The 21,436-nt window shown below is 53.7% G+C and overlaps 4 protein-coding genes across 4 annotated transcripts; 1 reads left to right on the top strand and 3 right to left on the bottom strand.

The window, feature by feature from the left end:
* Positions 1-1,799: 1,799 nt before the first annotated feature.
* On the bottom strand, positions 1,800-11,124 carry PROSER3 (proline and serine rich 3). Its single transcript, XM_032323615.1, is given in 12 exon segments — positions 1,800-1,922; positions 1,924-1,993; positions 2,103-2,184; positions 2,273-3,212; positions 3,384-3,571; positions 6,200-6,339; positions 6,433-6,515; positions 7,436-7,545; positions 7,650-7,777; positions 8,629-8,831; positions 9,145-9,241; positions 9,543-11,124. Coding segments are annotated over 12 exon segments (2,157 nt in total). The 5' UTR covers positions 9,587-11,124; the 3' UTR covers positions 1,800-1,850.
* A 121-nt stretch (positions 11,125-11,245) lies between these two features.
* Positions 11,246-13,779, top strand: HSPB6 (heat shock protein family B (small) member 6). The gene is made up of 3 exons (XM_032323776.1): positions 11,246-11,505; positions 12,477-12,599; positions 12,712-13,779. Exons 1-3 carry the CDS (start codon positions 11,308-11,310, stop codon positions 12,880-12,882), a joined length of 492 nt encoding a protein of 163 aa, XP_032179667.1. The 5' UTR covers positions 11,246-11,307; the 3' UTR covers positions 12,883-13,779.
* A 58-nt stretch (positions 13,780-13,837) lies between these two features.
* Positions 13,838-19,105, bottom strand: LIN37 (lin-37 DREAM MuvB core complex component). The gene is made up of 9 exons (XM_032323760.1): positions 18,730-19,105; positions 15,896-15,971; positions 15,659-15,709; positions 15,326-15,355; positions 15,155-15,240; positions 14,903-15,069; positions 14,219-14,359; positions 14,058-14,131; positions 13,838-13,974 (listed from the first exon to the last, which is right to left on the bottom strand). The coding sequence occupies exons 1-9, from the start codon at positions 18,761-18,763 to the stop codon at positions 13,893-13,895; spliced, it is 741 nt and encodes a 246-aa protein (XP_032179651.1). The 5' UTR covers positions 18,764-19,105; the 3' UTR covers positions 13,838-13,892.
* Positions 19,106-20,030: 925 nt separating this feature from the next.
* Positions 20,031-21,408, bottom strand: PSENEN (presenilin enhancer, gamma-secretase subunit). The gene is made up of 4 exons (XM_032323780.1): positions 21,303-21,408; positions 21,014-21,170; positions 20,482-20,586; positions 20,031-20,313 (listed from the first exon to the last, which is right to left on the bottom strand). Exons 2-4 carry the CDS (start codon positions 21,072-21,074, stop codon positions 20,174-20,176), a joined length of 306 nt encoding a protein of 101 aa, XP_032179671.1. The 5' UTR covers positions 21,075-21,170; positions 21,303-21,408; the 3' UTR covers positions 20,031-20,173.
* Positions 21,409-21,436: the final 28 nt, after the last annotated feature.

Genomic DNA, 21,436 nt, shown 5'->3' on the forward strand with positions numbered 1-21,436 from the left:
GTGCCCTGTCCGAATTTCTGATTCACAGAATCCATGAACAATAAAATGATTGTTTTATGCCACTAAATTTTGGGGATGATTTATAATCCAGCAATAGTAATTAGGATGGCCTTTTGTCAATGAGTTAATCCCTACCTGTCTCAGCTTAAGTTGTAACTTCCTCAGAAATTCTTCTAGGCTCCAGTCACCCCCAACTAGATCAAGTTCTGCTACTATAAACATCTTTTATTTCTCTTTATATCTAAACAGCAATTTCCTTTTTAAAAAAATGTCATTTAAATGTATGGTTTGTTCAAAAAGGTTGAAAACAAATATATACCATGTCTATGATATACAGAGCTACTTTTTAAAAAAGATTTATTTCTTTATTTGAGAGAGGGAGCATCAGCAGGGATAAAGGCAGAGGGAGAAGCAGCCTCCCTGTTTAGTGGGGAGCCTGACACGGGACTTGATCCCAGGATTCCGGGATCATGACCTGAGCCAAAGTCAAATAAACGCTTAACTGACTGAGCCACCCAGGAGCCCTCAGAAGCTACTTTTAACAGAAACCCGTTCTATCCTCCCTTTTTAATAAATATAGATATCAAAATAATCCTAGTCATAAATTCTCCCAATATTTTATTACGAAAAGTTTCTAACATATAGTAAAGTTGAAGAATTTCAGAGTAGACACCCATATACCCACCACTTAGATCCTACCACTGACATTTTACTGTATCTATTTTATATCCCGGTCACCTATTACTCTATTCATTCTATTCCAGTAGTCTCACTATTTTTTGGATATATTTCAGAATAAATAACAGATATTGGTATACTATCCCCTAAACACTTCAGCATGCATATCTTTAACTAGAGTTCAATATTTGTTTTTATTTTGAGATCAACTCTACCTACAATAAAATTCAGAATTTTCACTGAATCTTGACAAGTGCATACACCCGTGTAACCAAAATCCCTACTCAGTAGGGCAACTGCACTTTTTACATGGCAGCCCAGGGCTCCAAAGCACACTAAAGAGAGGGGATGCTGGGCCACCAGGTGGAAATTGTATCACCTTTTCTAATCTGGTTTAGAAACTTAAAGCAGGGTCATTTCCTCTGTATTCTATTTGTTGAGGCAGTCCCCAGAGTTCTACCTAGTTTCAGGGAGAATGGACACTGACTCTACTTCTTAATGGGAAGTGTGTCAAAGAATTTACAGACAAAACAACAGGTTTTTCAAAAGTCCAGACAGGTGATGTCCAGACAGGTGAAGCTAGATGAGAGCACCTGGGAATGAATACATACAGTTAAGGCCAGGGACCTGGGATATCCTCAAGTGACAGGCTGGGGCAATGACAAGGTGTGACCAGAGAGGTGAGGAGAATGGTGGGGCACTGGGAAGAGGGGAAGAAGTGTTTCAAAGAGGGAGGGATGAGCACGCCGAATGCTGCTGTGGGCTCAAGCAGGCTGCCGACTGAGGGCTGACCATTGTCCAGCACTCTGATGACCCCATTAGCTTCATTAGCCCAGAACACAGCCCTTTGGTTTCAGCTGAGTCAGGAGGATCCGCTTCTGAGCTGAGAGTCAACTAAGGTGAGTCTCAGTCTTGCCTGAAATCTGGCCTGGAACCGCTCCCCCTCTCCGGACCTCAGAGAGGATTCCTCAGAGGGGAAACGGGAAGAGATTTTGTGCCAACGGTCGGTCGGGAACTACAGTGGGGGTGGGGCAGAGGGTGGATTGGGGCGGGAGGGAGCTGTTTCTCTAAATTAGCATAACCCTCCGCCTTTCCTGAACAACTGTCTCAGAGACAATCAGTAACGTGAGAAAAATAATATATTGTATTGGGAAAAACATAATTTGTACAATTCAATGTTGTCTGGTCTCAAGAGAAACTCCTTCCCTCTGCAGACGCCTTCCTGGGGACCTGGGGGGGCGACCTGGTTGGAGGAGACCAAGTCCCTGGGTCTTCAGTGTGCTCCAGTAAGAGGCATAGTTGGGCGTCCACTTTCCTGCAAAAAAGGCCAGGATAGTAGAGGCTCAGGTTATGTGCTCAGGATTGGAGTCTGGGGTGGTGGATGGCTCTGGGGACGGGGTGTTGTATATCCCGGCGACGGTCACCTTTTCTGGCGTCTCAGCTCGGCCCTCTGAACTCTTAGCAACTGAAGTACCGGGTCGTCCTGGAACTCGCTGCCGTCAGAGTCTAGGGGAAAAAGGGCGAGCGCCAGGCTGTTGACTCGTAAGGTGATGGACTGCCGTCCAGATCCACGCAGCCACGCCCATCAGCTCACCTTCCGCCTCCTCTAGAAGTCTGGCAGCCTGGCAGAGCAGATCTTCTGAGGGGGCGTGGCCAGCAGCAGAGGAGGGAGCAGCCGCCGCCTCGAGAGACCCCGCCTTGAAGGAAGGGGGCGGGGCCCTGGTGCCAGGGAACGCCTCCTTAGCTGGAGTGGGCCGGACCTTGGGCGCCTGATACCCAGCTTCAGCCAAGGGAGTGTCTTTGTCTTCCCTAGGCTCCCACACCGCTAGGGGGAGCGTGGCCTTGGCTTTCGGAGACTCGGCTTTACACCGACTTGGCGGAGTCTGTGCCCTGGGAAATTCTGATCCAGATAGAGGGGGCGTGACCTCTGAGCGAGGTGGCGCAATCTTGGTTTGGGGCTGTGTGGCTTTCAGAGATTCACCCTCGGGTAAAGGTGGGCTCTTAAGGTGAGGGGGCGTGTCCTCCAAGCCGTCCGGGAAGAGTCGAGCTGATACTACTTGGCCCAGGGCGCCTCTGAGCTGGGGACCAGGCCCCTTGTCAGCTGCCACGACTGCCCCAGCTGACTCCTGGCGCGGGGCTCTGCTACTCCCAGGCTTGGGGCCCTGCCTCTCCGGCTGGGCCGGGCAGCTTGGAGCAGGAGTGGGCGGGTCCTGGGGGGCGGTTGGGGGCGGGAGGGTGGAGGCTGCGGGTGCCGGGGTGGAGGCGGGGGGCAGGGATGTGGCAGCCAGAGCCACAGGGGTTGACGGTGCGGGAGGAATGGCCCCGAGAGATACCCAGGGACCAGACTGCGGGGCCCAGAAGAACCCATGGGGGCTGGGACCCCAAAAGATGTGTGGAGAGAACCCTGGGGGAATAGGAGGTCTCTCCATATAGAAGGCCTCCAGAGGCCCAGGTCGGGCCACACTGGCCCAATGTGGGACGCAGGGAGGCTGGGTTCCCAGGGAGCCGAGAGTCTCTGCAGGGGCAGAATGGGCCTGTAGACAAATGCGGGCAGGGACGGGAGAGGGAGGAAAAGGGCAGAGGGTTCTTCAGTTCCCTTCTGGCTTCCCCTTCCTCCAACTTCCCTTAGCATCCCTCCCTCCAGCCCCCTCAAGCTCCCCACCTCATTCCCCAACCCTCACCCCTACCCTCACCCCCGCTCTCACTGGAGTGGTGAGGGCAGGAGTCTGGGGTAGTACCCAGGTTCCATCACCCTGTCCTCCTCGAGCCTGAGCCCGAGCCCGTTCAAGCTTCCGCCGCTGCCGCCACTGGTATAGAATGTCATCCTCTGGACGCAGGGGTGCCTGGGAGGAGACCTGGGCTGGCGCAGGGATGGAGGCAGGCACTGGTGTTGCTGTGGGGTAAGTAGAAGGAGGAAGGGTAAGGTCACAGGCTAGTGTAATGAGCAAACCAAGGACAGCGTGCATACCCCCTCTGACTGTACCAGAAAGGTATTCAGACAGGCTCTCCAGATAATGTCCCAGCTCCTCTCCCAAGCAGGAAACGAGAAAGGGGGCAGAGTCAGAGGCAAGAGCACTCATGGACTTCTTAACCTGTCGTCATTCAGTTCTTTATTCATCAGCAAATATTTATTGAGTTCTTCCTATATGCCAGGCACTGTTCTGGACATGGTGTTCACAGTAGTGAACAAGACAGATTCTCCAGAATCTACCCACTTCTCCCCCTCTTGACTGCCATTTCCTGGGGCCAGCCCCACAGCAGGATCTTCTCTGGTCTACTTCTGTCCTCTCAATCTGTCCTGTCTAACCCCCCACACCCCTCCACACCCACCGCAGCCAGAGGGAGCCTGGGAACATCTGAGTCAGGTCAGGGCCCTCCTGGAATGGAACCCTCCCCTGTCTTGGTAAAAAGCAAGCTTTTGCATTTGTGCTTCCCACTGCTTGGAGTGCTGTTCCCTCCTGGATGCACACGGTTCCATCCCTCCCATGCTTCAGATCTTTACTCAGATCTTTATTCAGATCACCTTCTTAGTGGGGCCTTCCCTGGCCAGTCTATTTAAAACTGCAACAACTGCCAGCCCATATCTTCTTTCCTGTTCCAGGTTCCTTCTTAGCTCTTTCTGCCTTCTAACATATTCAGTGTGGTACTTCTTTGCTTACTTCTCTCTCCCTTTGCAATGCCAGCTACCCAAGGGCAGTGGTTTTCGTCTATCTGACCACCACTACATCTGCAGTGTCAAGAACAAGGCTGGTGCCATCTGGGCATAAATGCCAAAGGAACTATTATATTGAACTGCAGGGTCCAGGGATACAGCAGTGACCCAGGGGAGGGCCATAGGCTGTCCTCAGTTCAGTGGGGCAAATGGACATCATTCTCAGCACCCAGAGCCTAACTTCATCGGTCAAGATCAGTAGGGCTCTTGTCTCTATGAAGCCCCACCATCTGATGCTGCACAGAGAATAGGGTGTCATCCTGGATGTTTCTCTCTCCCACTCCCTTCTGTTTCCTGTGACTCTACTTCCAAAGCTGACCCCTTCCCTCTACTCTGTTCCTTAGGCTCTGGCCCAAGAGAAACTACCAGCATCTCTCACGGTGGGGCAGTGGGGTGGGGAGGGGGGAGTGTGGGGGGGTAACAGTAGCCAGAGGGAGTCTGTTAATAACCCAAGAAAGATTGAATCCCTCCCTGCTCAGAACCCTCCCATGGCTCCCCAGTACTCAGATAATGACCAAATGCCTCCCATGCTTCCATGGCCCAATGTAATCTGACCCCTGCCGATCTCTTCCACCTGACCCCATACTACTCTCAAACACCCCCCCCCCCGCCCCCGCCTTTTCTAGTCCATTATCTGCACCATGCTCCCTTCCACCTTAGGTCCTCTGTATATGCTGCAGGGGTGTTGTCCCCACCTTTGTTGTTCAGGTCTCCCCTTAGCACCTCTTCCAAGAAGGCCTTCTCTGACTTCCCAGCATCACCATCCTCTCTTACAGGGCCCTCATTTCTAGTTACATTTCACATGTGTTTGTGGGGTTACGTGGCTACTTTCTGGCCCACATGTCCTATGAGGACCATGAAGGTGGGACCACACACGGCTGTTTCACTGTGGAATCCCCAAGTCCCCTGCCAGGGCCTCATCCACAATAGATATTCAATGCTTTTTAGACGAAAGGATGAGTAAATTTAAAGGACAACTCACGAAGGAGATACTAGCTTTATCCGCATTTTGCAGATGAGAACACTGAGGCTTAGGAAGGAGAGGTGAATGAAAGGTGAGGTAAAGCTGAAAAGAAGCAAAGAACCAGACAAGCGAGAGCTCTGCCAGGATCACATACCACGCAGGCGCACCTGTTTTCTGTGCCTGCCTGTCCCCATTCACTCGAACCCCATGAGACATGGACAGGATCTGTCCTGTGCACCACTGCGTCCCAGGACCTGGCCATGGAGTAACAGTAATCCAGGTCCATAATCCCATCTCTGAAATCTGAAGACTTCAGGTGGCTGGAATTAGGAGTTCAACAATTTGCCTGCTTCAGCGAAATCACATCATACGTCCAGCACCAGCAGAGGGCTGGCTCGGTACCCTAGACACATTAGTATTTGGTTGAACAATATGAAATTGTCCATACTCAACCATCTTTTACTAACAAGGACAAGTTTCCTGTGGTTCAAGGTAACACAGTCATAGCAAAAAGTATGTCTATTCACCCTCAATGAGATACAGAGAGATGATACACAGCCTTCATATTCTTTCGGTCAGATTTTGCTGTCCAAGCAGGTACGGGGCCAAATGAGGAAAAGGCCTTCAGATTTTGGAAATTTGTGTTCAGAACTGCAAACAGGAGGCAGAGAGAGAACCTGCCATGTTAACAACTGGTGCTGTGAGGACTGTGGCAAGAGCTCCCTGTACCCTCAACTCATTTATTGCTGATTTAAAACTTGGAGAAACAGAGAGGCCCAGAGTGGATAGATGTCAGAGCTGGGATTCACATCCAGTCTCTTCTCGATCCTTGCCTAAGAACTTACCATGTGCCTTGGGGTCAGAGCCCTTGCTGAAGTCAGGGGTGAAGGTCACGGAGAAGGGAGAGAGGCCATCAGAGCTGACTGGGAATGAGGAGCTGCTGGTATCGCTAGGGCTTAGTGAGGAGGCAGAGATGGATGCCTTGCTGTAGGGAGAAAGCACAAGCAAGGCAATAGGGGTCTCAGAGGCGGTGCAAGGGCCCTGGAGCTGGCGGGGGGCGGGCAGGAAAGGCACCTACCTGCGTCTGAGCAGCCTGGCAGCTCTGCTCTGTAGGCTCAGTGTCTCCAGGTCCAGCAGGGACGAGTTCCATGTGTTGAGGCTCTGCGAGGGAGGAGGGATTAGAGGCTAGCTCCATCTTTTTTTTTTTTTTTTAAAGATTTTATTTATTTATTTGACAGAGAGATCACAAGTAGGCAGAGAGGCAGGCAGAGAGAGAGGAAGGGAAGCAGGCTCCCCGCCGAGCAGAGAGCCCGACGCGGGGCTCGATCCCAGGACCCTGAGACCACGACCCGAGCCGAAGGCAGTGGCCTAACCCACTGAGCCACCCAGGTGCCCAAGGCTAGCTCCATCTTAAAGGGTGCTGGGAAACAGACTTTGGACACAAGACCTGGAGTACAGGTCTGTGTTACAGCTGATAGGCTCACATGCTGGTAAGCCATCTAAGGAATCCACTCCTCCTCCCCAGGGAAGGGGGACCCAGTTTTCCTCTGGGGATTCACACCCCTCCTTGTAGTCATTATTGTGGGAGAAGGGTTGACCCCACCTTCCTGACCAGGCCTGGCTAATCACAATAGTCTGTCCTCTGGTTCCACAGCAACTGGCTCAAAGATAAATGAATAGCAAAAAAAAAAAAAGAATGAATGAACGAGAGTAAGCTCTGGGGCTCTGGATGGAACTACTGGAAAATGCTCCTCTTTCCACTAAAGTTATTATGTAAGCTAGAAGCCAAGAGTCACTGGGGCCATGTTCACTACTTCAAGGGGAAAGCCTGCCTGAGACTGAGCCCAAGAAAGAGGAACAGAGAGTCAAGAGAGTCAAGTTCCTCCTAAAACCATTCAAATACCTGGATCCAGCCATGCCTGAAAGCATATACATTTAGATTTCTTGATTGCATGAGCCAACAAATCCTCCTTTTTTCTTTAAGCTTCCTTGAATTGGGGATTGACTCTGTAATTCTATCCTAGGGCTGGTGGTATCAGTTCAGGTAGACAGGGAAGAAGGTAGATGAGAATATATATCACCTGCTTCATTTCCTCAAGGGGGGCCACAGCCTTAGCCTGAGATGCACTGGCCACCTTGGCAAGAATTGGGACTGCTGTGCTGGGTCTTCCTTCTGGTTCATTGGCTCCTGCTGAGAAGCCCCAGTTGATTTTTAGGGAGGCATGGGGAATGTCTGCTGGGGGCATTGATCAGGAAAGGTTTTAGGCCGGCAGTGGACAGTTCTGAAGCTGGTACCTTCAGCAAGTTGACTGCTGGTGTCTGGAGATTCAGGCCGGAGCCACCAAAAGTCAGCTGGGGTTGGGCCTGCAGGCTGGCGCTCCTCTCGGCTTGTGGGCTGAGCCTGACGGAACCGGTTTATGTACCTGTGAGCATCAGAGAATGGGAGGCGAGTGAACGAGGAGAGTCAAATAATAATAATAATAATAATAACAATAGCGATGTTTATCAGATACTTTGGCAGTACCTAGTGCTTGTCCCTCAACATCTGTTTTCTCTTACAGAGTAATGCAGTATTATATAAGACTGTATAATACTAGGCCCATAGCCACTCTTCCGCAGATGCATTTCTCAGAGGCCCCTATAGTTTTATGGCCCCATAACTAAGTTCTTGACCAGCAGGGTTTTGAGATGAGGAGATGTGATTCTGGAAAGTGGATGTGGTTGGGAGCCATTCTGGTCCACAAAGGAAAGGGCAAAAGCCTAGTGATGGGAGGCAACAAGACAGGAAGCAAACCGTGTCCCTGACACCTGAGCCAGGGGATGCGATGTTGGCCTTCGTTGCTTCTGCCTGGACTGTTGCGTGAGGGAGAAATAAATGCTCTCTTGATTAAGCCACAAGTAATTTGGGGCTGTTTGGTAGAGCAGCTGAACTTGGATGCTACAAATCCAAGGGCTCACTATGTGATAGCATACTTTATAGATACTAGATACTTTATAGACAGTAACACATTGAAAGCTTAAAACAGCCCTAGGGGATATATGCTGTTAATACCCCCAATTTACAGATGAAGAAACTGAGGCCCAGATCGTACAGAGGGTAAGTGGCAGAGCTGGGATTTGAACCCAGGCAACCTACCTCCAGAGCTCTTAACAGCACACATAAAGTGTGGTCCTAAAAGTGTTGCATAAACAACTCTTGCTATGGTGATTATTATGGGATGCCTAACCCCTCCTGATCCAAACCCTTCTCTCCCCCAGGGCTGCTGGGACTTACTTGGCCACCACGGACTCCCTGCTGTCGATCAGGGTGGGTGACGGAGAGGTTCCCATCTGTCCTTCAGTGGTGCTGGGCGGGGAAGGGCTTTCTGAGCTGGATGGCCAGGACTCTTCAAACAGTTCAGAGGAGTTGGGACCTGTGGCCAGAGCCTTCGGAGCTTCTGCGGGCCTGGACCTCTGGGACCTGGATGGGGTCAGGGTCTAAGATGGGGAGGTAAGGAGAGAAGAAAGTGAGGGTGGACGGGTCATCCCTGTAGGGGAATGAAGGCACACGTGAAGTTTGTCTTAGTCGAGTCGAGAGGGGAGGAAACATATCCCACAATGGTTACGACTTAGAGTGACTGGGGGCTACAACAAGGGATCCAGATGACAGAAGACTGGGTGAGGGCAGAGCCATGGGGAGGGGAGGAGGGACTGTCTCTTAATCTCTCACCCCTGTCTCTCCTCCTTCCCTCTGGTTGTCACTCCCTCACCACTGGGCTCACACACAGCACTCTCTATGGAGTGTCCTCACCTTGGGGTGCCAAGTCTGGCTTCCGGATGGCCAATAGTGGCTTTGATCCAGGGCAGTATCCTCAAGGGGGTTGTCTTGGATGGAGAAAACTGGCAGACTGCAAGAGGAGAGTGAGTTTGGCAGGCAGAGCCTTCCTGTTGGGGGGTTGTGGGGTGGAGTCAGGTTTCAGGGTTGGGAAGAGGAGGGGAGAACCAGATTACCATTCCCATAGATTCCAGGAAGAGATGAACTATAATTCCCATGAAGCAGCGCTGCACATTCAAGATAATGATACTAGAGGCTCGATTACCCACCAGCCCTTGGGGGCAGTCTCAGAAAACCAAGAACTGCCAACTGGTGGTTCTTAAGCCTGAATCCAATAAAGGAGCCTTTTAAAAATACAGATACATGGTCCTTACCCCAAGCCGAAAAGAATCATAATATCTGGAAGCGGGCTAGTCATCTGTATCTCTTTCGCACCGTCCCAGGTGATTTCGACGTGGAGCTCGGGTTGAGAACCACGGCTAACCCCTTACACTGTACATTTCCCATAAAGTCCTGGGTACACTAAGGTGTAAATGGTAAAAGGACTACAATCCCCAACAGCAACTGGGCTCCGTCTAAGCAATAAAGTTAAAAACCAACACCCACAGGAATCTGGGGCAGTTTTAAAATTCGTAAATTTAACTCCCAAGATGACACTGGACACCCGTGGAGGAAAACGAAAAGCCCTTGGAGCCACTTGGAAAGCGGAACGTAAGACGCAGTGGGACCCCGAGATGGTGAAGTCCAAAGCTGGCGCTGCCGGCGGATGTGGAGCATCTTGGGAGTCGTAGTTCCAGTGCGGTTTTAAAAATAGAGACTCCGGACCTTAGCAAATCGGACCGGACGCTGTGTTCATCTCACCCTAGGTCCTCTCCAGGCCTCCTGGGGTCCCCGGGAGAAGGATCGGCCTCACCTGCGGTCCATCCAGCAGCTACCTGGGCGCTTCCGCCAGCTCCGCTCCCTCACTGGGCTGAGCCTGCGTGCATCTTTGTTGCTAAGCAATGCCTGGCCAGGCCCGTCCCTCTCTCGGAGTGCCCGCGCGGGAAGAGAGCGGCCTCCAGGGCGACCAATGATGGAGGAGAAAACAAAAGTAACTGGGAAGCGGCCAAAGGGAGATGTCGCACAACTGGCCGTACCTCCGGACTGACTGAGAGAGCGTGTTTGATTGGAGAACCGTAGCTCGTAGCAGTAATTGGCAAGCCTGTGAACCAATGGGAAGGATCCGAGGGTGAGCTCGCGTTGAGGAGGGGTCATAAAGTACTTTCTCTTTCCAGCCCTGCCTTATAGCCACTCCTACTTTTGCTGCGGGAAGCTTGTCTGGACTCCAAAGTAACCACCGTTTCTTGGGTACAGGGCATTCGGGGAGTCTGTCGCCTAACTGCCGCCCCTCCATCAGTCGCGCCAGCCAACCGGTACCGCGGAGTCATTAACCACTTCCCGTCTTGCTGTAGGAGCAGCTGGTTGCGCTAAGTGCCAGGCCTGGGCTCCTAGCCGAGGTGGTGGGATCAAAACGAGCTATTTCGGGCCCGGCGCGCGGCCCCTGGGGGGCCAGCCTGGACTGTTCGTGCCCGCGCCCTCTGGCCGCTGCTCACCTGGCAGACCCCGCTACTCTGCTCACCCGAGGCTGAGTCAGAGGCCCCGAATTAGGCCCGGCTTGCCGGGGGGCTGGGCCCAGCGTTCTGCTGAGATGGGAGTCGGGTCTGTTCTGTGTCCTCCTGACAGCCTGGCCGGCTACCACATTCCCTGTACCCAAGAATCTGCTCTTAAGACCGCCGGCTGCGTCATCCCCAGGGCTGCCTGCGGGGCGGGAGTGAATTAAAGGGACTGCGAACTCTGCGGTGGGGTTTTCGGGCCCTGGGTCCCAAATGCTGCGCCGTCAAGGCTACGCCTCCTCAGCCTTAGTTTCCCCTTTGGGAAAGCGAGGGATCACCTCTCTGGCATCCAGCAGGCGCTTAATAAATGGCCAAGTCATTGTTGGGCTTTCTAAATAAGGCTCTATTAATGGCCGGGGCTGGCAGCGGTCCCAATGTCCCCGGGCGGCCCGCCGAGGGGCGGACACAAGGCGTACTATAAGAGCTGCTGCGGCGCACGCAGGGGCACTGCGGAGCCTAGGGGCGGCGGCGGCGGCGGCGAAGCAGGATGGAGATCCCCGTGCCTGTGCAGCCGTCTTGGCTGCGCCGCGCTTCGGCCCCGTTGCCCGGGCTTTCGGCGCCTGGGCGCCTCTTCGACCAGCGCTTCGGCGAGGGGCTGCTGGAGGCCGAGCTGGCTGCGCTCTGCCCCGCCTCACTGGCCCCCTACTACCTGCGCGCACCCAGCGTGGCGCTGCCTACCGCCCAGGTGCCAGGCCTGGGGGAGGGCGGTAACTCGACCACTTGCAAGGCTTGGGGCCCCCGGTCATCCCGAAGGGGCGGTGAGGAAATCCCCCGACTTTGAGCCGGGTGGAGAGTCCGGCCACTCAAGAGGGGCTTCCAGAGTTCCTGAGTATGGAATCTCACAGGCCGGATTACTAAGGCGGGTGGGAGGCCCCTGGTCATCTGAGGAGGGTCTCAGCTCTGAGGGGCTGGAATGACTGAGTCACGGATAGGGTGGGGCCGTCACTCGGAGGCGATCTTTAGTGACTCTGAAGGGGGCTGATGACCCGGGAAATCTGGGGGAGAGGGGGCGCTCAGTTACTCTGAAGGGCATGGGGGTTCCCAGGGGCTCCTGAGGGGAGGGAATGTTTTGTCATTTCTCGGGGAAGAATTTGGAGACTGTACGTGGTGACCCTATGCCTCCTGGAGAGACAGAGGGGGAGGAAGGGTCCTGTGACTTGAGAAAGAGGGGGGCTGGCTACTCTGAGAAGTTGGGGGGAGAGTACTGTAACTGTGGAGGGCGTAAGTAGCCCCGTGACTCCAGTGGGAGGTGACACTGGAAGCTGGGGGAAGAGGCATCTTGGCAATTTCTGGTGGGGGGGCATTGGTGTGCAGTAAGGGCATCAGGAGTTCTGAGGTATAGGGGGCTGGGGATTCTGTGTCCAAAGGACACTCTGACACTGGGGGAGGGGGCAGGCCTCACCCTGTGAGAGCGGAGGTCCCTGACCTTGCAGGGGAAGAGGGCCTCATATCTCTGGATGAGAGAATCTCAGTGATTACAGGGGGACGGATGATAGCAGTTATTCTGGGTGAAGAGATCCTCTGGGGCTACAAGTGGGAAAGGGGACTGCCCAGTTCCGGAGGCCTGAGACAGGAGCAGCCCCAGAACCAATGGGGGAAGGGCTCTGTTGGCTCCTGGGGCCCTCGCCCCAGTGATGACGATCGGGCTGTGCTTAGGTCCCGACGGAGCCTGGGCATTTCTCAGTGCTGCTGGATGTGAAGCACTTCTCCCCGGAGGAAATCGCCGTCAAGGTGGTTGGCGACCACGTGGAGGTGCATGCGCGCCACGAGGAGCGCCCGGTGAGCCCGCTGGCAGGGGTGGGGCCAGAATGCGTAGGCGGGACCCGCAGGCCGGAGGGGCGGGGCATCCATTGGGAAGGGGCGGGGCCACTCAAGTCCCCTCTCTCTCCAGGATGAGCATGGATACATCGCGCGTGAATTCCACCGCCGCTACAAATTGCCGGCTGGCGTTGACCCTGCCGCCGTGACGTCCGCGCTGTCCCCTGAGGGCGTCCTGTCCATCCAGGCCGCACCCACAACGCCCCAGGCCCCACTGCCGCAGCCACAGGCTGCTGCCAAGTAGGCGTCATGCCTGAATCCCGGGAGCCGCCTCAGGCCCCCTCTTTTAAAGCCGACCTGACTCCGCCCAGCCAGATGTCCCGAGCGCGCCAAAACCACCCACCCAGTCTGGGAACCTACCCTGACCCTGACCCTTCCCCACATAGATCCTGCCCTGGTAACGTAGATCATTCCACCGACACTCCCATTCTCACACCCCCTCCAGTTTTCAAACTCCTGACATCTCCCTAGATTCCCTGCCCTGGGGGACAACCTACAGCCTGTAGTCTCCTGGCCCCACTTTCTTGGCATGTAAACCCTCTCAGAACTCCCTCCTCTGCTTCCTTCTGACTCATCTATTAAAACATCTCCACATCGCAGCATTTTAATCCTCTTCCCTCTCCAACACTGGATTATGGTGTGGCTAGCCCTGCCCCCACCCCAGGCCAGTCAAGCATAATCCCCCTCCACCCCTTGAATATCCAGACCATCCAAGGCCTGGGCCTTGAGATTCTGGATCCTTCCCCTCATTCTAACCGGACAATCTACTCTCCCCACCCATCTTGTGACTTAAACCACCAGCCAGCGCCCCCTCCCAGACTCTTAAACCCCTTTTCTGACCCCCACCCCACCCTTGGACACCTATTCCAGGCCCAGCAGGACCCTCAACCTCAGACTGCACAGATACCCTAAGCCCCAATCCCAACTCTAACCAGAACCACCCCCTCCACCCAGTCATTCTGTCTTAATTCCCAAATCATCAGCCACACAGCATACGTAATCCACCTTTCACATGCCCCACCCCCCCATTTTCCAAGATCCAACCAGGCAGCCACTTTTGCTTTGGTATCCCACAATCCTTCTCCCTCCTTGAATTTCCCGTCACCCTTAACCATTCCCCTCAATAAACGTGCTACAGCTACGCCAACTGCTTTATGTCTGGGCCGGGAAATGCGGGCTGGAGAGAGCGGAGGTTGGTGTGAAGGTGTGGGGAGGGGATGTTTATTGGGGGGATGTGTGAAGAGCAGGGAAACATCACTGTCGCTCATACATCTCCCGGAGGATCTTCATGCTTTCTGAGTACCGAAGCTGGTTCCGATGAGATGCCTCCTTCCACCTGTGGTGGGGGTAGAGGCAGAGGGAGGACTTAGCAGCTGGGACAGAAGCCATGGGGGTGCAAGCAGGTTCAGGAACGCTCACCTCTGGCGGATGCGTTTCCAGCGCTGCATGTTGCGGTAGATGAGTGTGGATGGTGAGGGCTCAGGCTCGGAGGGCTGCGTGGACAGGGAGGCTAGGCTGGGTTGGCCATGCCCAAGCCCTGTACCAGTGCCCGAGAGCCCTGGGCCAGCCTGCGTACCCACCTCATCATCAGGGGTGCCCTGGGTCTCAGGCTGCAGGGGGGATGGAATTCGGGACCTGCAGGCATCTCCAGGCGGCCCGGGGGCTGTGGGTGGGGGCAGCTTGTACACATCACGACTCTTGCTGTTGGTGACCTCCGAACTCTGGGGACACAAGGGAACCCACGCCAGGCCCAAGAGAGTTAGAGAAGAGGGCCAGCAGTATGCACTTCCCTCCTCCTGCCCTTCCCAGTGACAGCAGACACAAAGGTCTCACTGGGGACCCGTCTTAGGAGCCATGCCAAAGAAATGTCGCTTCGGGGATCCCTGACTCTATTCTATCCAGCCCAGGGACCCCAAATCACTCCTACCCAGCCCAGTAACCCTCATCCGCCACTCTAGGCAGGTGGCTACACCTGGTTGCAGTAAGGACCCCTGTCAAGCCCCCCAGCTTTTGGGAACCTCTAATCTTGGAGGTCACATCTACCTGCCTCAGGAAGCCCTGTCCCCTCCCTCTGGCAGGCCAGGTGGTTGTATCTGTCTGCTTTAAGTTCCATCCACACTCTCAGCCAAACGGTTCACTCTGTGTGCTGCATCGGATCCAGCAAACACAGAGACCTGTGCCTGCCTATCCCACCAGCTTTGGGAGAGGACACCCTTCACCATCTCCCCACTGGCTGCCCGGAGGGGGCCCGCCACATGTCCAACCTCCTCGTCCTCAGGCAGCGGGCGTAGTGGGGAGCTGGGGGAGCGCTCGCGCTCGCGCACTGAGGGGCTGTTGCGCATCCAGGCTCGGCAGATGGGGTAGAGTGGGGTGTTCTCGCTGAACTGAGCCAAGTCCACACTCCGGTCAAACAGCTTGATCACATACGTGTCTAGGGTAGTGGGAGGGGAAGGCGTGTGACCATCCTCACACAGCTCCCCGACCCAGCCGGCCCTCTAGGGCCATAGCCTACTCACTGGATCGCTGTGGCCCTCCCTCAGCCAGCCCATCATCCATCTCCCTCCTCTTCTTCCTCCGCTGGTGGGGGAAGCGGGCTGATGGCCTGTGCGGGGCAGGAGAACATCAGGACCAGGGCAGGGGCTGGCGACCTCCTGCCAGTGAGTGGGCTGGGGCCCCTGCCACCTTACCGTTTGCCAGAGGCTGCAATGGAACAATCCCTGTGTGGAGAGACAAGGTGTCAGCAGGCTGACCCTCAAACAAACCCCTGCTCAAAACCACCCAAAGGGTGCCCTGCGGAGACTGAGATGCTCACGTGGACACCCCACCCCCGACCCCTTAGAGCCTGCATCCCGCTTGAGCCTCCAGGGCTGTAGATGGCAACCAGGAGGGGACTTAAGCTTCCGCTGCCACAGGGTCTCTGTACACATGGGCTGGTTACAAGTATGGTGGAGGAAGCTTGGATAAAGGAGGAAGCTGTCTCACACAAATTCTCAGATTCAGATCCCATCCACAAAACTTACTTGTTGTGGGTGTCCGAGGGGGTTTTCCCAGCTTCTTCCTCCAAACGCTCCCTGGTAGCAGGAGAGAACTGTGGGCTCGGGGTTCCCAGGGCCGAGTGGGAAGACAGAGTGGCTTTTCCATTGGGCTCCCTGCTCCCTAAGTCAGCCTATGGGGTCCTACCCAGATCCACCCAGGACCAGAGAGAGGGTCCAATGTGCCAGGACCCCGAGCCCCCAATGACCTGGCCAGATCCCAACCTGTCCATGTGGCTCTTCTCCAGCAGACACTGCAAAACAGCATCAAGTTGGTTCCGGGCCTTGGCCATCTCCAACTCTGGGGAAGAGGACAGCGAGCAGGAGTCAGTGCCCAGGTCCAAGGCAGGTGGGTAGCCAACTGGGCTGGGGAAGGGCATGTATATCCAAGCCTCCAGCCAGGCCCAGGCATGCTGAGAGGGGGCAGTGGGCAAAGACAACTGATGTGAAGAGCAAAAGCCCTGGGTCCCAGGGCTGTCCCACATGCTCACATGTGACCAAAGCCAAGTCACCTTACCTCACTGAGCCTGTTTCCTTATCTTGAAAATAGGTCTCCCAATGCTACCTAACTGCAAAGACTATTCTGAGATTTAAATAAACCTATGGTGTATATAAATCTCTGAGCAACATGTAATAATAATAATAAAGTTGTACGTATGTGCCAAGAATGGTTCTAAGCACGTCTCATCTGTTAACCCCGTTATATTTTCAAAATGACTCTGGCAGGTAGATATGTCTTATGTACGATGAAACTGAGGCACAGAGAAGTTAGGCTACTGGCTCAAAGTCACACAGCGAGGCAATTTTAGGGCTGAGGATTTGCACACAGGCCATCTGGCTCTACAGCCGAAGTTATAAGGCAGAGACTCAAAGTGGGTGCAGAATCTAGCCCCCAGATGTATTTTGTTTGGCTGACTTTTTATTTGATGTTATTTTAAATCTGAACTAAATCTGAATGGACAACACTTAATAATTTGGAGACTAGGGGCACCTGGGTGGCTCAGTGGGTTAAAGCCTCTGTCTCCGCTCAGGTCATGATCCCAGGGTTCTGGGATCGAGCCCCTTATTGGGGGGGGGGGGTCTCTACTCAGCAGGGAGCCTGCTTCCCTCCATCCCGCACCTGCCTCTCTGCCTACCTGTGATCTCTGTCAAATAAATAAATAAAATCTTAAAAAAAAAAATAATTGGGAGACTGCACCTAAAATATCCATTTTTGGCAGGAAATGACATCTGGGCCCACCTTCCTGCATTCCTGGCTCTGTCCACCTGTGTGTTTGCCTGCCCTCATCAGAGAATTTAAGGAGGTGATAATGTTATAAATATTCTCCTCTCACCCTTGTGGGGTGTTTATTCTCTTCTTCCAGCCAGTACCTAGCATCACTCTGTCCCAATGCTCAAAGTCTGGAAGGACACTTGGGGACATGCTTTGCCAGCCCTGGGACAGGGAGACACAGGGATTCCCAACATCACTGAGGAGAGACATGGTGGGGGGTTAAGGGCTAGAGGCAGTTCAGAGTCTAGCAAAGAGCCCTGGGCAGGAGCCAAGGCATTGATCATACCCACATCTCTTTCCCTAGCCCCTGCTTCTCTCCTGAACCTTAGACCTTGGGATCCCATGGTCTCCTAGATATCTTTCCCTGAACATCCCCTCGGCCCTTACCATCTACTGCATCCCACACTAGCTTCGGGGCCTCTCTAAACTTTACCCCTTTCCCTGGGCCATTTCGGGGTAGTCCCACGGCCCCCCAATCCCTCCCTGGGCCTCATAACAGACACCTCTTACCCTCCCCTACCCCAGCCCACCAACCCCAGGGCCTGTCCACTTGGCCTCCTGAGTGTCTCTCCACATACCCCCTCCGTACCCGGGTCTTCTCCCTTACTTCTCCTGGGCTCCCAGCCTCAATCTCCTCCTCTGATCTATCCTCCACAACATAGCCAGAGGACTCTTTGGAAAACCAAACCAAACCTGATCCTCTCCTGCTTAGAACACTCTACAGCTCTGCAGAGCCCCTGGACTGAGCTCTTCCACCCAGTGTTCACAGGCCTCCGTGCCTACGCCTGCCCCAACCATTATTTGTGGCCAGGCCTTTACTCTTCCACCCACAGTTTGTTTTTTGTTTTTTGTTTTTTTTTCATTTGGGGGGCATTTTTATTAACTTGCTCCTCAGTTCTGAACCCTCCGTTGGCTCCCCAATTCCCCTCTAAGCAAAAGCCAAAGTCCTAACTTGGGGCCACAAGATCTGTTCCCTTCCCTCTTGCTCTCTGCTGTCCCCTCATGCTCCCTACCTCACTCCCTCTGCTCCAGCCACACTGGCCTCCATACTTGTCCTCGCACGGGCCAAATCCGTTTTCCACTTCAGGGCCTCTTCAGAGCTGTATCCTGATCTGATTTGCTGGTCCCTCACCTACCCTCATGGTTCTCTTCCTCATCTTGTCAGATCTTACCTTCTCCTGTTTCGTTTTTATTACCACTTATACCATTTAACACCCTACACATCATTTTACTCTTTTTTGGGGGTGGGTGGGTGGAGGAGGGGTCTGGATTCTGTGCCACTAGCCCTCAACATGCCAGTCCTGGTTTCCCATCAACTCGGACCCAACTCAAAATGACTTCCTCTCTCTCAGCTTCGGTTTCCCCATCCACCACACTTCCTACTTCCTAGGATTATTGGGATACAGTAACGGCCAAGATTAAAAGCTTCCCTGTACTTCAGGCTCTGAGCACAATGCTTGACCTTTGCTGTTAATGACCACTGCTGGATATAGGGAAATTGAGGCAAAGCCAAGACGAGTCCTTTTCAGTTACACGGCTCGGGGTCCCCATGTCTCACCGCACCGAAGAGTCTGAGCCACCACCATTCAACCTCAAATGCTACCTTGAGTACAAACCGGAAGGGTATGAAGATGGCAAGAATCGTCCCATGCCTGACAGCGATAGTCAGATGGGTGGCAGGAAAAAGTTGAGTGGTCCGTCTTATGGCGATAATCCTGTCTTTCGGAGCTCCCATACCCCGATCGGTCGTTGCTCCCCTAAAAGCCCCCTACCTCGGAGTCCTCACCTGATTTCTCCACTTTCACCTTCACCGGGAACATGGTTTGGGTTTGAGGTGTGGCTAACTGGGTCAGAGGAGCCCAGAAGAGCCCAGGTTCACAAATCAAGGCTGAAGGCAGACGGGAAGAAGTCAGATAAGCTTTGTGTGCTGCCAATCCTCGGCGCTGAGCAGTGTCCGGCGGCGACCGCCACTGCAGCCGCCACCTCCTCTAGTTTCCCTTCTGTGGGCGGGCCCCTTCGGCAACTGCTTATTTCCATTTGTCAGTGCAACCGTCGATCTCATCTCTGACCAATTGACAGCTGCAGCCATCGGCTCCCAGGTCTAAGTCCCACCTTTCTGAGGCCCCGTTTCCGGAAACAAACCAACGGCATCCCGGAGCGCTTCTTGGGAGGTGTAGTTCCAGCTCCCAAACACGCAGCCAGAGTAACGGCGCCTGCGCCGCGCGAGGCACTGTGGGTGATGTAGGACCAGGGCTTCGCGAGGCCTCTCGGAACTTGTAGTGTTAGAAGCTTTGAATAGCACGAATTCAGCTATTGACGGGGTTTATTTAACTGTGGGAGCCCTTTTTGTCCCTGAGGAAGAGAATTCTGGAGTTAGGCCGCTTTCAATCTTACTGAGCACTCGCTAGGTGCCATCTACCTGTTAATCTCTCTTCAGGCACCTCATTTATTTAGCAAGTATTTGTTAGAGTGCCAGGCACTCTTCTAGGTACTGGGAACACAGCACTGAACAAAACAGACAAAAACTTTTCCCGTAATTGAGCTTATATTTTAGAGGATGTGAGATTACAAGAAACAAGTAAAACATATTAAATGAAATGTAATGAGAAAGGATAAACACTGAAGGCACATTGGGAGTACCAAAGTAGGGGCTGAATTTCAAAGATGGTCAAGGAAGCCCTCTCTGATAAAACTCTTGGCTATATCTAATGCTGCAGGCAACATCCTCAGAAAACGGGAAACTTCCATTTACCACATACGCTTTGGCTCAGGTAACTTCTAGGAGATAGCACTGATATCCAAATTTCTGATGAGAATACTGAGACCAAGTGAGAAAGTAGTTTTCAAATTCACACACCACCAGCACAGAATAAAGGCCCCTAGCAATGCCAGCAATAATTCTTAGTTCTGCATCTGTAAAATAGGGTTCCAGAGCAGGAAAGTTCCTATTTCAGAGGGTGCAGAGAATGAAGGACTGCACATATGTGTGAAGCACTAAGCCTGGCACAAGGTAGGCATTAAATACGTATTTCTGAGTATTAATAACCATTTTATGTTTCAAAATCCAAAAGATCCAGGAAGTCAATATAGAGAATTAGAGTCCTTTATTGGGGGATGTCAGCAAAGAACACAGGAAATGGGAACAAGTCTTGGGGTTTGAGAGTGAGCTTAGAGTAGAGGAGCCCATCCTGGGTGAATGAGCAGGTCCCAGGCCTGTGCAGAGGAAGCTATCAGGGGGTACCCAGGGGTATGGTGAAGGAGAGGTAGTCACCAAGGGCGCCCCAACGGGGCCGGTAGATCTGGAAGATGGTGATCCAGGTGGTGAGCACAATCACCCAGAAGAGGAAGCCCACAGCTGAGCGCCAGACATCTGCAAAAGAACAAGAATGGATAAAGTTGGCCTCCATCTGACCTCTAGTCTCCAGCCCCGCCCCCGCCGCGCTGGCCCTCTCTTCTCTTCTGGAGCCCCGAATCCTGAAACCTCCATCATTCCCTCCCAACATCTAATGGCCTCCCTTCATCTGTACCCTGGACTCACAGCCTTTGATTTGGCTCTGCTCCGTGTATGCTGGGACAAGGAAGGCCTCTCGGAAGAACCAGAAGATGTTGACCAACCAGAGAAAAGGCAGGAAAGCAAACCCACCTAAGAGAAAAAAAAAAACAACAACCTGAAACGTTAGGCAGTGAGGATCCTCCTCCTCCTAACCTCTCCCCGCCCCAACTCCCACCTAGAGGACGGAAGGCCGTCTCTCATACCCAAGTTCAAGTGGCAATCTCTGCTATCAGAAACAGAAATCCTGGCTCCCTCCCTACGGCCCCCAAATCCGACTCCTCATTCATCTCTTTCTCATGACCCAGAGTCTGGCCCAACGTCCCCCGTCTCTTGGGACCCAGAAGCTGAGGCCCCAGCTTCCTCTTTCCTTAGGTCCCAGGCCCTTCCTTTCCCAGGAGCTCGCACCCTCAGTCGCTTTATCCCTTAGACTCAAGAATCCAGGCCCCAGGCTCTCTTCCCTCTGGTGCTCTAGTCCGGTCCCCTCTTTTCTCCTGGGATCCTAGGAACCGGCCCTTACCCAGGTAGTACTTCCGGCACAGATTCAATTTTTCCTCGTTAGACACCCGCTCCAAGTTCATAGTGGCGCTGAGGCCGAGTCTTTCCGCGGGTCTGTAGAGCAGGAGCCAAGCCTTGACCCCAAGTGACAGATGCAGGGATCGCGAACAACCACGCCCCTATTACGACAAAACGGAGAAAAACTGAAGGGTACGTTTGCTGAAAGAAGGGTACCCCGGCCCCCACCAGCAAGCTGGCTGGGTTGAACGTTCTTCGCGTTTATTCGGGTGCGCGAACGGCCCCCAACTCACCAGTGCAGTCTATTTCCTCGCTTGGAAGCCTTTGCCACTTTCAACTCCGGAAGTTTGCGCGAGATACCGCAAGTGTCTCTGGAGTTTGTAGTCTTTTTAGATGCCGCAACGCTGTACGCATGCGCCTTCGGAAC

This window comes from Mustela erminea, chromosome 19 (genome assembly GCF_009829155.1).
Source record: "Mustela erminea isolate mMusErm1 chromosome 19, mMusErm1.Pri, whole genome shotgun sequence".
NCBI classification, from domain to species: Eukaryota; Metazoa; Chordata; class Mammalia; order Carnivora; family Mustelidae; genus Mustela; species Mustela erminea.